Source organism: Schistocerca serialis, chromosome 5 (genome assembly GCF_023864345.2).
Source record: "Schistocerca serialis cubense isolate TAMUIC-IGC-003099 chromosome 5, iqSchSeri2.2, whole genome shotgun sequence".
Taxonomy (NCBI): domain Eukaryota; kingdom Metazoa; phylum Arthropoda; class Insecta; order Orthoptera; family Acrididae; genus Schistocerca; species Schistocerca serialis.
In genome coordinates, this window is record NC_064642.1 from 372864205 (window position 1) to 372883814 (window position 19610).

General features: G+C 38.9%; 1 protein-coding gene across 2 annotated transcripts in view; it reads right to left on the reverse strand.

Moving 5' to 3' along the window:
- The window catches only part of LOC126480995 (phosphatidylserine synthase 2-like), a 214381-nt gene extending 195136 nt beyond the window's left edge, over nt 1-19245 (reverse strand). For both annotated transcript variants that reach the window (XR_007587496.1, XM_050104440.1), the window contains exons 1-3: nt 18974-19245; nt 7433-7534; nt 4024-4174 (exon numbers count right to left, since the gene is read on the reverse strand). Coding sequence is in view for 1 of the 2 variants with exons in the window: in XM_050104440.1 (XP_049960397.1) it covers nt 4024-4174; nt 7433-7534; nt 18974-19155 (435 nt within the window). In the remaining variant the exon portion in view is untranslated. The remainder of the gene's footprint in view (nt 1-4023; nt 4175-7432; nt 7535-18973) is intronic.
- Between the last annotated feature and the right edge of the window lie 365 nt (nt 19246-19610).

Below are 19610 nucleotides of genomic sequence, written 5' to 3' on the forward strand. Positions count from 1 at the left end.
AACACCACAGGAGAGGACTTAGGACACTCTTAAGGTTCAATGATGTTATCTTGCAGCATCTTTTCTGCTTCCTCCCAGATTATCTGTCATTTGGCTGCTTACTTCCTTGTGAGTGATGGCTAATTGATGGATAATCCCCAGTGTTGATATGGTGTCACATCATGGACCGCATGGCCTGTCTTTTCTCCACTCCTGATTTCCACGCATCTGAAAATTGATGCAGAATGGCTATCACATGCCACCATCATTCCTTGGTCATGTTAGATTATAACAGAAATTCAATAGTGCATGCTGGAAAAAAATGCAACACCATCAAGGATGGTGGTGGTTGTTGGGATGTTTAAGGGGGACTAAACAGCTAAGGTCATCAGTCCCCCAACCATCAAGGACAAGGTCATTATACCGACAAGTGTGGTGACAGGTAGTTCATTGTTGTCGTAGTATATGAAAACAAATTCATGTTACAGTAAAGCGTGTCCAAACAATAGCATCAACACACTGAGTAACGCCCTCTGGCAGCAATGTGGGCATGTATTCTTATATGTAAACGACCATAAAGGCGTTGAATCGCTTCCCAAAGTAGACTGTCCCGGACATCTTGCACATTTTGTTGCAATTTGAAAATAGTTCTTGCAGGCGTTGGAGAATGAGTAAGGTCTTCATTCATCATGTTCCATACATCTTCAATTGCGGAGACATCCAGTGATCTTCCTAATCAGGGCAGTTGTACACCACAAAGAGCATTGAAGAAATGGCAACAGCACAGGGATAACAGCATTTGCAATGCAGCAAGCACTGGTTACTTTACCTGCCAGAACCATCAAATGTGATTGTGATATATAACTAATGGCCCCCGCACTGCGAATCCTGAGATGGGACCTGTGCTTCATGGGCTTATGCACTCTGGAATCAGTAGCTCACCAGGCCTACATCATACACATGCACGTCCATCACTCACATACGAACAGAACCTACACTCATCACGGAAGACAACAGAGTGCCATTCCACTCTCCAGCAACTCTTTCACAGCACCATAGCAGTCCTACTTGGCAGTGTTGTAGTGTCATTGGTAACCTGCCCAAGGGCACACATGAACTTAGTTCCACTGCACACAGCCAGTTTCCAATGATCCCTGGCGACACGGCAGGTGCTACACATCCCTGAATTTTGTCTCTGGATAATATTCAGTCGACCACTACTGTTCACACAATGCATTGATCTTGTGCACAACTGAAGCTGTTTGAATGGTACACATACTCATTGGTGGTATATGGCTATACTCTAGAACTATGTCATGAACACTGTTCACCTCTAAACTCAGCACAGTTACTGTCTGCAGAGTCAAAACACAGGGTGCACAGGCAGATCTCCTGAGCTCCATCTGATCGCCAATGATCATGATAAATGGATCAGTAAGCCCTCAGTACTGCACAATAAACCTAGTTTTGGTGCGGGCAGTGGCGGGTCAGACCTAAGCTGTTTTAGCTCCCCTGCTAAAATCAATCAAAACCCCTCAGTATGCACATATTGTACCCTGATGCTACTGAACACAGTGTTTGAGGCTGTTTCATTTTTTCCTGACATTGTAGCCCCCCCTGCCCTCCCTGCATAGTCCATTGTGATAGCAGAGCACAATTCTTTGTCAATGACACTAAACTGCCCCTCCATGGTTGTTTTGGTCGTCCCTAAGCACATATACCTTTAGGAATGATTTGTGGCTGCTTGTGACAATGCTTCAAAGTTCTACTTGACTACCTAAAATTTTTATGATTGTCACTGGCAGGTAGATTTCTTGCATGAAACTGAATAGTGTACGCAACCAACAAATGCTTCACCAACAGAGCATTTTGATTGATGACTGTAACTCAAGTTATTGATGACAGTGGGCTATCTGAACTTACTGAAATAGCTTCGTCAGTCTAGAGTTCTGATCTTCCACCATCTATGAATGCTTCTGCCGCCTACAAGAAGTCCCCTCCAAGAATAGCCTTACAAAACTATATTCCAATAAAACAACAAATCCAAGGGCTGCATTCTGCCATTGATAGTTATCTTACAATACATGTTCCTGATGGCTGGACATATTTTCCATTTGCGATCTTCAGTACAATCTCTTCTGTATCATGGAACATAGTCTTCCATAGCAGACGACAATAAGCATTCACTATTACAGAAAAAAAAGCCACTAAATAGATTAGTGTCCAGACACGTTGGCTGTCAATGATGACATTGATGAGATTCCCCGACATCTTCGTGACTGTCATCCACAGAGGATTCTCATCCATGATGGCCTCACCTCCATAGATGGTGACTGGCTTAATTTTCCTGAATTCAGCAGTTATGTGCGCAGATGGTTCTTTCGTACAGTGACAAAGAATGGGTATACCATGTTGGAGAGCAATTTCGTCCACGGTACTGTGACAGGCTTTGTTTCACATTTAGACTATAATTATCTGCAGTGAACTGGTATGAATAGGACTGTTGTGATAGTTGGCATCTTGCAGCATATCACTCATTAAAGAATGCCAGGATGCCACAGTGAAAACATACTGGCATGTTGTTGCCCATCCTCCAAATGTCTGTACGTGTTGTACTCAGTAGAGGAGTTGGTTGATCTGTGCTGATTGGTTACTGTGTTCTTTGAAAGTTGGGGCATAAGTTTGAGTTGGCCGAGTCCATTCTTCATGATGCAGTCACCTAGAGCTAGAGATTGGTGCCAGAGATTGATACACTTCTTCTCTGAGATTCTCTTTTAGCTCATGGTGTATGGGGTCAACACGCATGGCTGCTTTCTGTTGTGCACTCAGTCTGAAATTTCTGACTGGTAAACACATCATCCCTCTTCTCTTATCATCTGGTGTATGTGAGAGGCGAGATCAGGGTGGTCTTCCACAAGTGGAACAGAGCAACAGTCAGAAGTCATATCTCTTGTCTCTGTTTCTTTTCTATTGAATTTCCTTGAGTCATTGGCACTACTTGATGAGCTCTGTCACAGTGGCGTACTTCACCTAAAGAGATCGAATAATGTCTTCTACAACTCTTTCATCATGTGCGAGATTTGGTCAGCTTCTATAATATTTGGATTTACACTCAGGCATGGGGCTAAAACACTGTTTATGTATGTCTGTATTGTTTCCTCACAATGTTGGGCACTATTCTTCAATTTTTCTTCCATCAAGTGGCCTTTCTGCTGATTGTTGTCAAATATTTTCTTCATTTCGGACTGGAATTTGTCCCAACTAATGAGCTTCTCTTAGTTTTCGCTGAACTACCGCTGGAGTGTGCGGTTCCAGTAAATGTATACATGTGCCAAACACATCTTGCCCACTCACCCATTGTACTTGGCAACTCGATCAAATCTCTTCTGCCATTTCATCAGGTCTTGACCATCATCTCCAGGAAACACTGATGGGTGCCTGATGAAAAGCTCACTTACTGCTGTTTCGAAATCCATCTATCTCCTCAGTAATTATATCTTAGGAATGTTGTAATTCTTGCATTCTGGGACCTGTCTGTGTAAGCAAAGGCTTTTAAACTACATAATTGGAGCCACAGTGAGGCAGAGGTTTTTGTAGTAGCCAGCGTCTCCACCAAACAATATAACACTGAAACCACAATCAAGCCCATACTCAAAGGCAGGACATCAAAGAAGTACCCTTGGACTTGAAAGCATGTTTATCACTGACACCAATCTAAAGTCAGAATGGAACTAGCTTGAGGACAAAGGTGCAGCTATTTACACAAACATCGAATATTCCAGAAGGCTGGTATTTATACAAACATCAAATATTTCAGAATATATAAACATTAAGATATTTCAAGAACATTTCAGAAACTATAAATACTAACTAACATATAATTGCCAGCAGTTGGGTCTGAACTGGTGACCCCAGTATGCCAACCAGCAATGCCAACCACTACGCCACACTACTTGCATCATAGCCAACGGTAATATTGAAATACAAAAAGATAAGTTCAAGAAAAAAAAATAACATTTTAAGTCACTATTTAAAACACCATACCTGAAATAACATAAATATCAGGCCCAGTTCATAAACAATACTGCAGCAGAATGTGAACCTCCAGACAGCAGGGTGAGGACGTTGAAACACACCGTCCGGGGTAACAGTGACCCCCAGGAGAATGAAAACAAGCACACATGCTAAAATCCCCCTGAAAGAATGTTAGTAATGTGTTAATAATAACCAAATCCTTAATTTCAAGTTACTGTTCTTATTGATAGCATTACTAATATTAATTTTCCATGTCATAATGATAAATAAAGGACCACAGTGATATTACTGAGCCATGCAAAAACAGAGCATTATTCCAAAACATATTTCAGCCTAAAAGACCTCAACTGCTACTACTACTACTATCACAGCCACCACCACCACCACCACCACCACCACCACCACTTCACTGTACAAAATTGCCTTTTTTTTTTTTTAGTACGAGCGTATGAGTATGTGAATAAGACAATATTGCAGTTAGTTTGTATGTGTAAGGGGGTAGGGGGCTTACAGTTAGTTTGGGGGATGATTTGTTTCCTGCTAGGAATATTTCCTGTAAATTTTCAAAAATTTAGATATTTTTGAAAAACTGAAAGGAAAACTGGGATTGTTAGGGCAATGCATCTATTTTTATTTTATTTTGCCTCTTCCATTGGAGTTTGCATTATATGGCAGGGAAGTGATCCCTGAATGGTCCATAATGCTTGAGAAGCATTCACAAATAAGCCACTCCCAAGTAATTTCCATGCATGTGGCAGCAAATAGACTGACATCACTGGTATAAATTTTTTCGGAGTAAACAAACTAAGAACATTCTGCCTTTGTGAGTGTATTGTAGATATTTTAATAACAATGATGGACAGTGATCTTCAATGGAGCTGCACCAAGGCACTCTGGATCTCATGTAGAAATTTTTGTTGTGTGCATTAAAGCTTATGTCAGGTTGTGGACATAAGTTAACTGTCATGTGAGAATCAATTTGTTAAATAAGATGACTGAACAAGTTGTGCAAGATTTTTTATCAGAAAAAGGTGAAGTAAAGAATCATTTTGTCAACTTCTCATTGCTTCATATCATCTTGTTGGGCAACACAGTCAACTTACAAGTGATCTAGCCTCATACAGTTATTATTTGGCCTCTCTGATGGTCAACACCACTTCTATTGGTCAAGTATTAATCTGCCCTTGTGTTGTTATTTACATCCACCCTGGATTTCCCATATGCAACACTTTTCTAAAATAAAAAAAATCTGAATGTAAATTACAACACAAATATGTCATTTCTGAAATGAAGATACCATAAATTCTTAAATTACATTTACAAGCCTATGGCTTGCTAAATTTCAATAGTTACTATCTACCAGATATTACACCTAATAGAGAGTAACTTTACGTCTACAGTAAGCAAATAACTGCCTAGGGCTTGTGATATCTTCTTTACTCCCTATTTCACTCAAGGATGGTACAATACTGTCATTGCACTTTTACAGTTACAGAATCTGAAGCATACATGAATAATGCAATATTTGTTCAATGCTCGTCAACATGGTCTGCATTCCTTACTGGCTTCCATAGTGAAGGTTAAAGTTGTTACTTTTCTTGCGAAGAAGCTGTGAATCAGTGTGAGAGTTGTATTTTGATATCAGGGCAGTTCATCCCGCAAAAAGCAAGCTTTCTGCAATATTGTATAACTTCAGGCTTTGAAATGCAATGCCCACAGTAACTGCAGTGAAATGTGTGCTGAAGACAGACTTACAACCGCAAAACATCTTTTAGAAACTAGTTTAAATCCTGCTTCAGTGCAACATGTTTTAATATGTAATAGAGCACATCAATGTATACTAGTGGCAAAGTCTACATCGTAATTCTCCTGCTACATCCGAGGTAGATCTAATGTTACATGACTATCCAATGATGACTTCCAAGAAAACTGGGACTGCAAATTTGTATTCTGCAACAATACGTGATAAATAATTACCTGTGTTCTTAAATAATTTGCAGTTCCTTTAATCAAATATGGAAAAGTCATTTACAATATAGTTGTCAATAACATCTGAATATTAAATGTGCAACTGTTGGAAAAGAAATAGTACTTAAGTGAGTGACATATTACTGCAGATTAATTTGATAGCAACATCAAATGGTCCCCACCATAATGAATTACTGGATTCAACTATTTTCACTGTCAGGACATATTCCATGTAGCAATTAAAACCTAAACATGAAAATTTTTCATTCATTTTTCTTGTCTTCATCTTCATTAAATGATGGACCAGTAATGATACATCAAGAAGCACAGCACCCAAACTAAAGGCAGTTTAACATCCCATTTGTAATTAATGGTGTGCTTCCAGGTAGTCTGTGAGTTGTTGTTTACATTTTATGTGCAATATTTTGACCACCAACCTAGTCATCTTCAGCAGGTGCTGCAAGTTTTGCTGTTATGTGAACTCACTGCCCAGCCTACAACCACACTGTGAACTATTGTTGGTCTTGCATCACTATTTATAGTTGAGTTCAATTCATGATGCCCACTATGTCCTATGATGATGTTTTGTTTTCTAGAGCCCACACAGATATACCATGAAAAACAAATTTTCTTAGCATTTTGCAGCTCTGGCAGATGCAATGGCCAGTGAGATCTTAGTAAATTGAGTGCTAGACTCCAAGCCTTGTTTAAATTGAAACCTCCATCGTGGTGCATTGAGTTTTCTGAAATCTTTATTCTGGCACACTCCTTAATTATGCTGTCCCAAAAGCTTGGCATTTTCACTACAATACTGTTCTCACATTTGGCTTCTTGATTAGATTTGAGGCATATTTGGCAACAGATAACTTATTTGGCTGTTTTAAGCAGGTGTGTCACTGACGTTCCTTGCATTTTGTAATGGAATTGGTCAATGCACCTCTTTTTTTGTCAGTTACCGGTAAACCTGCTGCAACTTAGTTCACAACACAATCCAGTGAAATCGAAACTGTAATTCCCCATTTACTACAATTTTGATGTTACAACCAAAATGAACACATATCTTATAAACAAAAATAAAGCATGAAGTTAACATAAGATTAATTATCTTATGCATTTTCAGTGTGTTTCTCTTCTATCCATATTGAAGTCATGAACAACTAAAATTCGAATTATGATCATACTTATTGTCTCTTGTATAATTATTCTGAAAGATACATTAATAGCACACCATTAATCAATCATACCAAGAAAACCTGAGAGATTTCATCATTTTTGTAATAATTTAACACACCTTTCAAACTCATGTATCTGCAGCTTTAAACTACTTACATCTGAGAGCTTATCTAGTATGCTGTTGTACACCAATTTTAGAAAATTGGAAACATAACTGGTGTAGTAACAATTATTATTGTTGAAACAAAGAATTCATAGACTAGTCAGAATATCTTACCTTTTGGTGTTGTATGTTGTATCATTGGAAACAGGCTCAAACACAGCCACATAAACCAATGAGCAGATAAAAATAAAAAGAACAGTAAGTGTATGCGCTCTCCTGTGAACATAAGATAAAGAATAAAACATTCAAGAACATTTATCACGGACACAGATAAATAAAACACACACACACACACACACACACACACACACACACACACACACACACAATCAGAAGATGCCTTTTAATATAAGTTTAGGAATAAAAGAATGTACAAGCTCTCTTAGTGGAAATGCAACTATATAAATATTTAAAAACATTGAGAAATGGTTCAAGCAAGTGGATTTATCATTAAATTTTGACAAGACTCAGTAACCTACATGCAATTCAGTACCTCTCATAAACCTGCAGGATCTATAACTAGTTTATTCAAACTATGAAATAAATGAAAAATAGTTTTCAGTTTTTGAGACTACAAATGGATCATAATATGAACTGGAAGTCTCATACAACAGACTTAAAGACAAGCATTATTTCATTTGGCTATGTATGAGTACAGTTGCTGGTCATTGAAAAATGACGTATGTTAAGAGTTCCAATTGGTGTTTGTAAGAGGACATCCTGTATACACACAACAAAAATAAATAAGCCAGCTATTTTGCCAGATATGCCCGATAATGTAATTTATTGTCAAAACTGTTTCTCTTTTTTCATAACAACATAACAATAAGACCCACAACAACCTGTGTTAAGTCTCAATACAGATGCATTCAACAACCTGACAGAGTATATTGGGGTAATATAGTTGAGTTTAAAAATAAATTAAGGAACATTCTTATATAAGAACGTAGGTTTCCGTGGCCAGTGTCATAATGATTAAAATTCTTCTGGGCATTATGCCGCGTCATTGCTAAAAAAACTAACAACAATAATAAACAAACTGACGTTTCGGCCGAATTGCAACAGCCTTCCTCAGGGCATGACTGGTTTTGCATGGGGATAGGAGCTTCTATTTATTACGGACTGTCGATATCTGACGTCACTGTTGTAAAACTTTTAATTGGCCCTCTAATATGATTGGCTAGTCATGACGTAAGGGAAGATGGAAGGAAAGAGGCTATTCATGGGTGTCCATGTCATCAATGACTTTAATCATTATGACACCGGCCACAGAAGCCTATGTTCTTATATCAATGACCTGTATGGGCAGGAAATCTACCAACACATATGGAAACTGGAGCTGCTGAGGAAGAGGAAGGTGAAACTGCCGAATGATTTGGCGTTCCTTAAAAGGTGTCGAGATCATCATGTCATCCCGAAATTCATCAGGGTACAGCTTCAAATCGATACGAGAAGAGCAAGAACCATTTACTATTGGGCCAGCCATGCATTATTAAGGGAGAGGATACAACACCTCCAGAGCTTCATAGACTACAACAACAGGCAACTGTACAGCATGCATTTATGGCTGTCAACTACGTTATCAGCGAAGGACTGGGATAACATTGACCGAATAACCCACAACCAGGCCTGCATGGAGGAGGACTTGGTCAGCAGTCAACAGAAAAAGAAATTTGAGGAGCTAATGGGAAACAAACACTATTCACAGCTAAGTCTGGATACAGCTCATACCGTGGTTAACATCTCGACACAGACCATCAGTGAGGCAGCGACATCAATTCTGTCCAAATGGTTAAACTTCGCAGTTATGCCCACAAAGATTCCCACAGAAGAGATCATTTAATCTGTGGAGGCGTCACTCCACCAAGTACATTGTGTTGAAACAGAAAAGATAAGGCAGGAAACTGTAAGAATTTTACAAACAGCAAAACCACCCAGAGCCAAATCACACATGAAGAAAGACAGGCCATAAAGGAGCTCAGGAATAACAAGGATATTGTGATCTTACATGCGGACAAAGGAAACGCTACGGTTCTGATGGACACTTCTGAATATGAAAAGAAGATGGCCGAACTACTAAGCGATCCCATTTACAGAGTACTAAGGAGTGACCCGACAGTGAGGATAGGCAGAAATATGAAGGCCCTCATAAAGAAATCGAGAATTGATCCTGACACAGCCAAGAGACTAATCACCAAGGTGCCTGTTCCTCTTAGAATCTACGGAGTACCTAAGCTCCATAGGGAGGGTTATCCGCTGAGACCCATAGTGAATGGAACTGATTCACCTACGTATTATGTTGCGAAACATCTGGCACCTAAGTTATGCCACCTTGTGGGACAAACGGACTCCTACGTGAAAGACTCTTCCCACTTCCTATAACTGATAAGGGAACAGGGAATAAAGCCATCACACATTATGGTCAGTTTTGACATCAAGTCTCTCTTCACTAACGTACCTATTGAGGAGACTATGCGCATTCTACAGGATTGGATCCCAACAGATATCTGCGATCTGGTGCACTTATGCCTGTCATCTACGTACTTCACCTGGCAGGGAAAATATTACGAACAGTTAGATGGAGTGGCAATGGGTTCCCCGCTCTCCCCTGCAGCTGCAGACATCTTCATGGAAGCCTTTCAGCAAATGGCCCTGGCCCCTGCTCTGTTACGTCCCAGTTGTTGGCTACGATATGTGGACAACACATTCATTGTCTGGCCTCACAGTGAAGTGGAATTGGGAAACTTCCTCCAGCAATTAAATAGCCTGCACAAAAATATAAAGTTCACACATGAGACTGAAAACAATGGTACCTTGCCGTTTCTGGATGTGGAAGTATACAGAGCTGCCGAAGGTAAACTGGGACACAAAGTGTACCAGAAACCAACGCACACTAATTGGTACCTGCACGCGGAGAGCCACCACCACCCAGCTCAAAAGTATTCTGTTCTGCATACATTAACTGCCCGAGCCTACCGGATAAGTGATGAAAATAACATCAAAGAAGAATTAAAGGAACTACAACACACATTTAGTGCCAACGGCTATGATGACATCATCATAATAAAGGTAGCTAAAACCAAAGGGAGCAGAACACAAAGGAAGGCAAAGAAGAGAAGCTTCCACTGGCACACTTACCATATATAAAAGGCATCAGTGAACGGCTAGGCAACGTCCTCTGCCAACAAGGTTTCAAACTGATTTTTCGAAGCGGTCACAGGATCCACAAAATGATAGGTCCCAACAAGGATGTAGTCAACAATCTTAACACTGCAGGTGTTTACGAACTACGGTGTGAGTGCGGAGCTGCCTACATAGGAGAAACAGGGAAACCTATCAGCTTACGAGTAGAAGAACACGAACGCTATGTACAACTACAACAACATAATAAATCGGTGATAGAGGAACACCACCGTGACTGTGGACAACCTATCAGGTTCCAGGAAGCCTGAGTATTAGCAAAAGAATCATGGATGTGAGAGCACAAAATACGGGAGGTGATCAAAATTATTAAGCAACCTGACAACATCAACAGAGAAGATGGCTACAAACTCCCAGCGTTCTGGCTGCTGGCCATCCCAGTCCAACAGGCCGCGAGCAGTCGCAGGGCAGAAGCTACACACGACACGGACGTATCTGCACAAACAGCTGTAGAGCAACTGTCAGTCCACTTCCGCGAACACCAGGAGGTAAGCTTGCTGACCAGAAGCCGAACGCTGATTGGCAGACAGCTACCAATCGTTGACGACATGGACATCCACGATTAGCCTCTTTCCTTCCATCTTCCCTTACGTCATGACTAGCCAATCATATTAGAGGGCCAATTAAAAGTTTTACAACAGTGACGTCAGACAACGATAGTCTGAAATAAATAGAAGCACCTATCCCCACGCAAAACCAGTTGTGCCCTGAGGAAGGCCATTGCAACTTAGCCAAAACATCGGTTTTAGTTTATTATTGTTGTTAGTTTTTTTAGCAATGACGCGGCATAATACCCACAAGAATTTTAATCATTATAAGGAACACTCTGTTGTGCAACTACTTTCACAATGTCAAAATAGTCATATTAGGTACTAATAAATTAATATCAGCACTGTACTGTTGTAATTATTCACAAAGTCAGTCTATTGTAATGCACCTAAATAAAATGTGAATTTTTGATTGTATCTCACATCAAACACATATCCCCCAGTGAGATCCACGAAATGATTCACATTCCCAGATTGTTATGAAAATGAAGGTCTTAAATAATCAGCACTTCATAACAACAAATTAACTGAGCAGCGTTTTATAAGTGTAATGAAAACAATGTGCTGCAAGACAGACAAAAAGGGTAGATGTCATGGTGTAAGCTTGTTATTTGTGTTTTGCAAAAAGTGATTATGAAATAGTGGAAGTTGATTACAGAACATCTTACAGCAGTGTCATCATGGACATAGCAATTTTACACTTCCCTGTGTTAACACATTTACTCACTGATGCTAACTAACAATAGTGAATTTAGAATGAACAGTGAAATTTACAATCATAATAGTAAAAGTAATTTCCATACAGACTGTTGCAGTCCCTGTCTAATGTACAGACTAGTTTATATTCTGAAGTAAGGTCCTTATCAGATTACTTGCAGACATCTAACAGGAACTTAAAAATCCTCACACATTCAAACCTGAAGTACGCAAGTGACTTATTAGACCCTCATTTTATACCTCATCAGGATTTTTTTTAATTTAGCAGAATAATTTAGAATTAACATTAAAGCTAATATTCAACAGCGTGTAGTATTCCATGAAAAGTTCAGTTACACAAAAGCTTAGCTGAAGTATTATATCATGGGTAGTTAAATGAAAATGACAGATGGAAAAAAGTAAGTAAACTGTTTATTATGTTAAAGAAATTACGTAATTGTTAATACGACTATCCCACTGTGAGACAAGATGGTCAATGCCTTCATGGACAAATGTATGTGGTTGCCTACAGAACCATGATCGTGCACAAATGTGCACCTCTTTGGTCAAAGCAAGTCCACGGCCATAAATGTCTTTCTTCAAGGCTCCAAAAAATACAGAAATTGCATGGGTAGAGATTGGGACTGTATGGAGGATGTGTTACGAGTTTCCCAGTGAAACTACTGCAGTTTAATCGAAATAACCTTGGAAACAAGTGAGTGGAAATTATCCTGCAACAGAATGATGCCGTTCATCAGCATCGCTGGGCCTTTGGACTTGATGGAATGCTTCAACTTTTACACAGAGTCCACATATTACTATGTGTTAATTTTGGTGCCTCGTTCCAGAGTGTCAATGAGCAACATGCCTTTGCAATCAAAGAAAGAGATCATCATGATTTTGCTGGAGCTGATGTGCCTGTTGTTTAAACTACGTTACAGAAGTTTTGCTGGGAAGCCCTTACACATCCACCTTACAGTCCCGAGCTCATCCTATGCAAATGTCCATATTTTTGGAGGCCTGAAGAAAGACATTCTTGGCTGTCAATTTGCTTCTGATAAAAATGAGCAAGCCTGGGTACAATCATGGATCCATAGGCAACTGAAAATATTTTGCCACAAAGGCGTTGACTATCCTCCCTCACAATGGGAAAAGTATATTAACAGCCACAACAGCAATTACTTCTGTTTAATTACTTTTTCCATTTACCTAATTTTCATTTGACTGAGCCTTATATAAAAAAAGAGGTAGGTGAGTAGTGTAACAGAATGTGTGGTGCCTTTTTTCATGTAGCTGCTCTTTTGCATGCATGTTTGGGCAAGGCGGGGGCGGGGGGGGGGGGGGGGGGGGGGGGGAGAGTGAGGGTGTAATGAGGAAATTCCCATAACTATTAATATAAATAGATTAGCACTTGTTGCGGTTGATTGTTAGTATCCTTTACAAAAGTAGCCAGTAGTGGCTGCTTCATGAAGACACTTGTGGAACTCTAAGAGCAAATGAAAGAAAAAATAGTGAAGGTGCAACATTCATCTATTTTCTAATTGTTGCCAAAAGCCTTTTTAGGCCACATACTCATAACTCTTCAGAGAAAAATCTCGGGTTATGGCACCTCTCTCTCTCTCTCTCTCTCTTCCACATGAAGAATGGTAGAAATTTAGTACTAGCAAGCAGTGTCAACCTATTTTCACCATTAGACAAATGTTGAAATTGAACAGTATTTAATAAGCAAAGGTGGTCCCCCAACATAGTATCCCTCAAAAACCCATAAAGATCATTAAAAAAGGTAAATGAATGTGGAAAATGTCTTAGCTCTGCATAAAAAACTGGCAATTGTTCCTGCATATATGCCACTTCCCAACAGAATTTTTATTCTTGTTCATAGTCTTCCTGCTTAACACAGTTTTGACAGAGATTTCTACTTACCAGTATTTAATCTAGATATGGGCTAGTTTTATTTATATTTATTGACTTTTTGTCCAGTGAGAGTCTACAGTCATCCTGTGTTCAGAAACAAAAGAGCCAAATACCTAATAAACACTTCCTTTGTGTCTGTTTAGTAGTTTACAGACACTAAACTATTAAATTTTGCTGGAAGGAAGATGGGTTTCATGTCCTGGCAACAATAAAATAGTAGAAGATGAAGCACAAGTTCAAACTAACAGAAAATGGGGAAGATAATCATATCCTTTTAAATGGAACCAATCAGCCTTTGCCTTTGTAGGCTTGATTTTGGGAAACCAAGGAAAATCTATACCTATATGGCCGTATGATAATTTGAATCGAAGTCTGCCCCAATGCAAGCCCACTGTCTAAGCTATAGTGTCATCTCACTTAGTGATCTTGCTGGAGTTTGGCTACATGCACTTTAAATGTATCTATGTTTTAATTAAGCTGTTAGTCAATGGACCAACACAGTTATTTATAAGTTCTCTAGTGACTTTGTGATGCATCTGGTGTGGCTCCATGCACGAGAGGATAAGTGTCAACCTACAAATCAGAGCTTCAGTTTCTGATTAATTCTACTTTTTCCCAGTATCAAAAGTTAAATTCACTTGAGAAAATTACAAAATTCTGAAACAATTGCTTGCCAGTACTTATCTTCATGAGGGCAAATTCTTAATACAACTGACAGACATATTTAAAAGTATAAGCAACCATTCCAGTTCCTCACTTGGCAAAAAATGAGTGTTGGGTAGGGAAGGTTTTTTTTTTAAAAAAAAAAAAGGAAGGTCTCTCTCAGACCCACAATGATAGCAGCTGACAACAGCATCCTGGGGTCTCTGTGAGCTGCTCTTCCTTCTTAATCTTCCCCACCCTCTTGGTCTCCCCTAAAAAGAAACTAATAACTATGTATGCTAGGATAGTTTCCTGTATTTTTATATGTGTACCAGCAGTACTAAGAGTCTCTCCTCCTCAAAGTAATTACTGGCTAGGATTTTTCCTGGCTCTTATCACTTCTTTCATCTTGATCAATTACTAACACACATGAAAAATGCAAAATGTACCATAGTTTGGAGTTTTGCCAAATGTCAACTAAGCTCAGTCAGGAACTGTTAGGAGTTGTACTACATGCCAATGGCGTGGTACTTCGTGTATCCAAACTGTCAAGATTCACAAAAAAGTAATTATAGCAAATTCCTTGGAACCATGCACAAGAAGTAGCTGCAAGGTAGGATAATGAATAAAATTATTAGTACGGGACAAAGGTGGTTCCATTTGCAACTGTGGGCTACAGTGCCACTGTTTGGGCACACAAGCTATGAGCAAGCAGATCTGCCGCTAATATGAGAAAGAACAGTGAGGAATTAGAGAATCATCAACAGATCTTTTAGTAATAATGAATTAAGAATTTTTAGAATGTTAGCAGAGGCCGAATTCCTGAGACGCAAGAATGAGAATGTTTCAGTTTCTTGCTGAAGTAAATGAAAGGCTTCATAAAACACATTTCAAGCCAAACAGAGGACTGGTTCACTACCTTACTGCATACGAGCCATATCCCACATACCTGAACAGAACTGGTATGAGAGCAATGACCAGCTGTGAAAGAGACAGTCCAAAATGAAAAACTAAATACAGAGTCAAGCAGGAACTGCTGCGTATTTACTGAAATTGTGAAACAAGAAAGCGAAACTGGCACACCATGTCTTATGAGAATGTTAGCTGGAAGACATAACAAGGACTACTAAATAGACTTTAAGAGGTAAAACTGTTTATGACGTAATTGCACTAGAAGAGAACTTTGATACCCTAAAACTTATTGTTGATGATACAGTAAAGAGAAGTAATTAACCTACACATGACAATACTCTATTTAACTGTCAGCAACCATAAGATTATCATATGTAATCATAGTAGAGGTAATTATATTACTAATGCGATATTCAGTTGTAGTAGTTGTGTCATTGCTGTTATGGAAAGTAACACTAGTGCAAAAATCAACTTGCCCTTTTCTCATATTATATTCTGTGAATTATGGATGAAGGGCAACAGGTGCATTCATATTCTCTTGTTCTCTATATACATAAATAATCTGATGGATTGAACAAGCAGTAACCTGTGGCTGTTTGCTGCTGATGCTGTAATATAAGGAGGGAGGTATTGGTGACTCTGGAACAATAGAGGATGACTTGAGAGAATTTATATTTGGTGTAATGAAAGGCAGCTAGCTCTAAATGTAGAAAAATGCAAGTTAATGCAGATGAGTAGGAAAAGCAATCCTGTATAGTTCAAATACAGAATTAGTGGTGTGCTGCTTGACACATCATGCTGATTAAATATCAAGGCATAACGTTGCAAAGTGATATGAAATGAAACACGCAGTTAAGACCAGTTGTAGGGTAAGCAAATGGCCAACTTCGGTTTCTTGGCAGAGTTTTAGAAATGTGTAACTCGTCTACAAAGGAGAACAGATATAGAACAGTAGTTCAACCATTTCTTGAGTACTGCTTGAGAGTTTGGGATCCTCACCAGAGTGGACTGAAGGAAGACACTGAGCAATTAACAGGTATCGAGCTAGGATTGTTATCATTACCGACAGGTCCAATCAGCATGTGAGTATTATGGAGTTGTTCCATGAACTCAAATTGGAATCCCTGGAGGGATTTTGTGTAGGGTCCACAAAGGCAAGGTAATAGAAACTAGAACTTGTACAGACATATTTCGACAGTGGTTCTTTCCTTGCTCCATTTGAGAGTCCAACAGGAAAGCAAATGACTAGTACTGGTACAAGACATCCTCTGCCATGCACTATATGGTGGCTTGTGGAGTGTGTATGTAGAGGTAGAGGTGGTGGTGGTGGGAGGACTTTTTATGTATCTCATAGTTATTCTGTTTGTTGTTACTGTAGCAGTATGTGTTGCTGTAACAGTACTGACAGCAGTAGGCATAAAAATAACTGTAAAATTGATCAAGATAATTTGAAGTAACAAAAATCTATGGATCTTTTTCTGTTGCAGTAAAAGAACAGCCCTCTGACAATGGAAAAAACATGACTCACAAAAACTATATGTAAGTTAAAGTAGGTCAATGTATAGGCAGCTCTCTAAATGTTATAGTGATAGTAGTATAAAGAAATGACAATAAGGAAAAAATTAGGCACTGTAAATTTAATTCAGTGTTCAGAACAGGAAAAAGGAAAACAATAAATAGAATAATGTGAAGTAATGTAATTCTGTATTTAATGGTCTATTGGTGTCACCAAGAAAATAGGCTATGATGAATAAATAAACAAACAATAAACTAATAAATAATCCTTATTAAACAGTAGGTCAAAGTAACTGGATTGATAAATCCACCCACAAGATGAACAAGGGCAATGCGACACCACTTAAAATAAGGCTGTGCCTAGTACAGGTTTGTGGTGTACAAATCAACCTTCAGTAACAACTGCAATGAAAGCACAGTTGAAAGTATGTGGAAAATGTGGAAAATTACTGACATACACTATGAACATCAAATACTGCATGGTCTTTAGCTGTGGAACAAGTACTCAGTATAATTGACATTTACAACTATTGTGCAGTCCATATAGCAGTTTTATCAGCAAGAAAGCTTCAATCGGATTACATTTGTTTGTTTGTTCACCCAGGGCGCATCTTTCAGTGATATTTGATGTGCCATCATTATACAATGAAAATAAATAGCTCAATAACTCACTCTCCCTCAAGCTTTATAAGGGCTATGAGGTATTCCTAAACGTATTTTTCTGAAATTTTAAGCAAACAAATTCAGGGAACCTTTAAAAGAGTGTCTTCAAAATATAGGAAATTCAACATAAGATCAGTAGTGTTACTTGCAAAAGGAATTTACTTTTGGTGCTTTATAAAGCTGAGGCATATGTCATGAAGAATATTTTTCTTCTATAAAGACAGACATTTTATTCGAGAGGTAAAGTGGAATTCTGTTTATGAATTCAAGCTGCATCTGCCTCAAGTGTACATAGTAATTTTATTAGCCTTCCTTGAGCCAATTTTGGGGAGCATCTGGATACCCACATGAGTAACAAAGGCATTCACCTGCCCATCCTGTTACAAAATGTGAATAAGCACAGTCCAACAGACAGAAAGCCCACTGCAATCAACTGTAAAGGTAGTTTTCATTTTACTATGGGCACATGAGACTTTTCCTTTAAAAAAGTCTGTCGAGGAAAATGTGCAACTTAATAGTATGTAACCCAATTACAACACTAGGTACGAAGGAGCAATAGCAATATTGAGAAAAAGACTACAGCACATAAACATAAGATGCTGCCAGCACCAAGGCCAATCAGATTGCTGTAAACATTTGATGAACAGATATTGTAGGAGAAGTTGTGGTATTACAGTAGCAAAAACATTTATTTGCGCTTCTAAAAGGTGCATGCCACTCCCCCCTCCCCAAAGCTGGCCATTTTACAAACAGAAGCTATCTGCTGAAGTACAGTTCAATTTGAGCCCATTACTGCTACTCACTGTACAAGGGTTGAGATACAAACACTCAGTTTTGAAGATCCTGAAATTTTCGCACTCTTGGTACACAATGCAAAAAAGGAGTATCGGGGTTTAATACTGTATTGATACTGTTCTTAGTCATTATGAAAGAAATCTGCATCTACACCTACACTCTGCAACCTACTGTGCAGTGCATAGCAGAGGGCACTTCCCATTGTACCTGTTATAAGGATTTCTTCCTGTTCCGCTCACATGTGGAGCGCAGGAAGAATGATTGTTTGAACGGCTCTTTGCGTGCAGTGATTATTCTAATCTTATACTTACAGACCCCATGTGAGCGATATGTATGGGATTTCAGTATATTCCTTGAGTAATAACTTACAGCTGGTTCTTGAAATTTTGTTGCGAAACTTTCTAGCAAGTGCGTTAGTTTTAATACATGAATAACACCAAAGAAAACTTGTTTCGAGTTAAGAAACTACAATTAGATACCAGTGATGTGGATAGTGGCCGGGAGGGGGCCGATTTACCTACACCGTGTTACGTACAAAAAAAAAAAACTGTGTAATGCAGTATAACACTCATAACAGATAGAGTGATACCATAACAAACAACGCTAAGATGACCCAACTACCACATGCCAGTAAGTCCAAAATACGTTTAACAGCAGACAGTGATCGAAATACCCCTGCAGGGAGGCTAAGGCAGTTTATTGTGAAAATGTGAATAGCCACAACCGCTCATTCAGTTTATACTGGTACATTTAAAATGAAAGCACATACCAGAAAAACGTCAATGTGCCATCATCTGAAAATTTCTCTACGGGAGACGTTTGCGAACATTTCAGATTAGAGGAATTAACACCTTTCTCGTATGTTTTAGCAGATAGATGAGCGTCTTGCAAATCATTCGATGTCTTGGAATCCAGTTCTTTCAGTTTCACAGATTTTCTTAGGGTTGCCATTACTTATTCTGTTTGTCTTTCGAAGATTTTCGACTCTTTAACATCTTCCGTCACTCAGACATCGCCGCGCACTTTCCGCATGCCGCAAAAACAAACAACGTAGTTCCTTTGCCGTATGAATTCCAAAGATGTAAAATTCCTTCCACATATATCGACATACAACAAAAACTTTTTAGAGCTGAGGGCTAGATTTTCTTTCACTGTGTTTAACAGTTCGTTGGTGGAGATGTTCTGACAATGCAAATATGTTTATTTTCTCTGAAAACTAAAGAGCAGCGCGCGGTTCCCCCACGTTTCCCTTTTCATGTTTCTCAAATTCTCAGTATGGTATGTTTCACGGCGCAGGAGTCAAACGAATACTCGAATTGCATCTATGGGAGACAGCGCAACCAAGTACGTAAGTTTTCTTACTTCAGAGAAAATTAAATTTCCTTTTAACTACCCATTTCCTTACA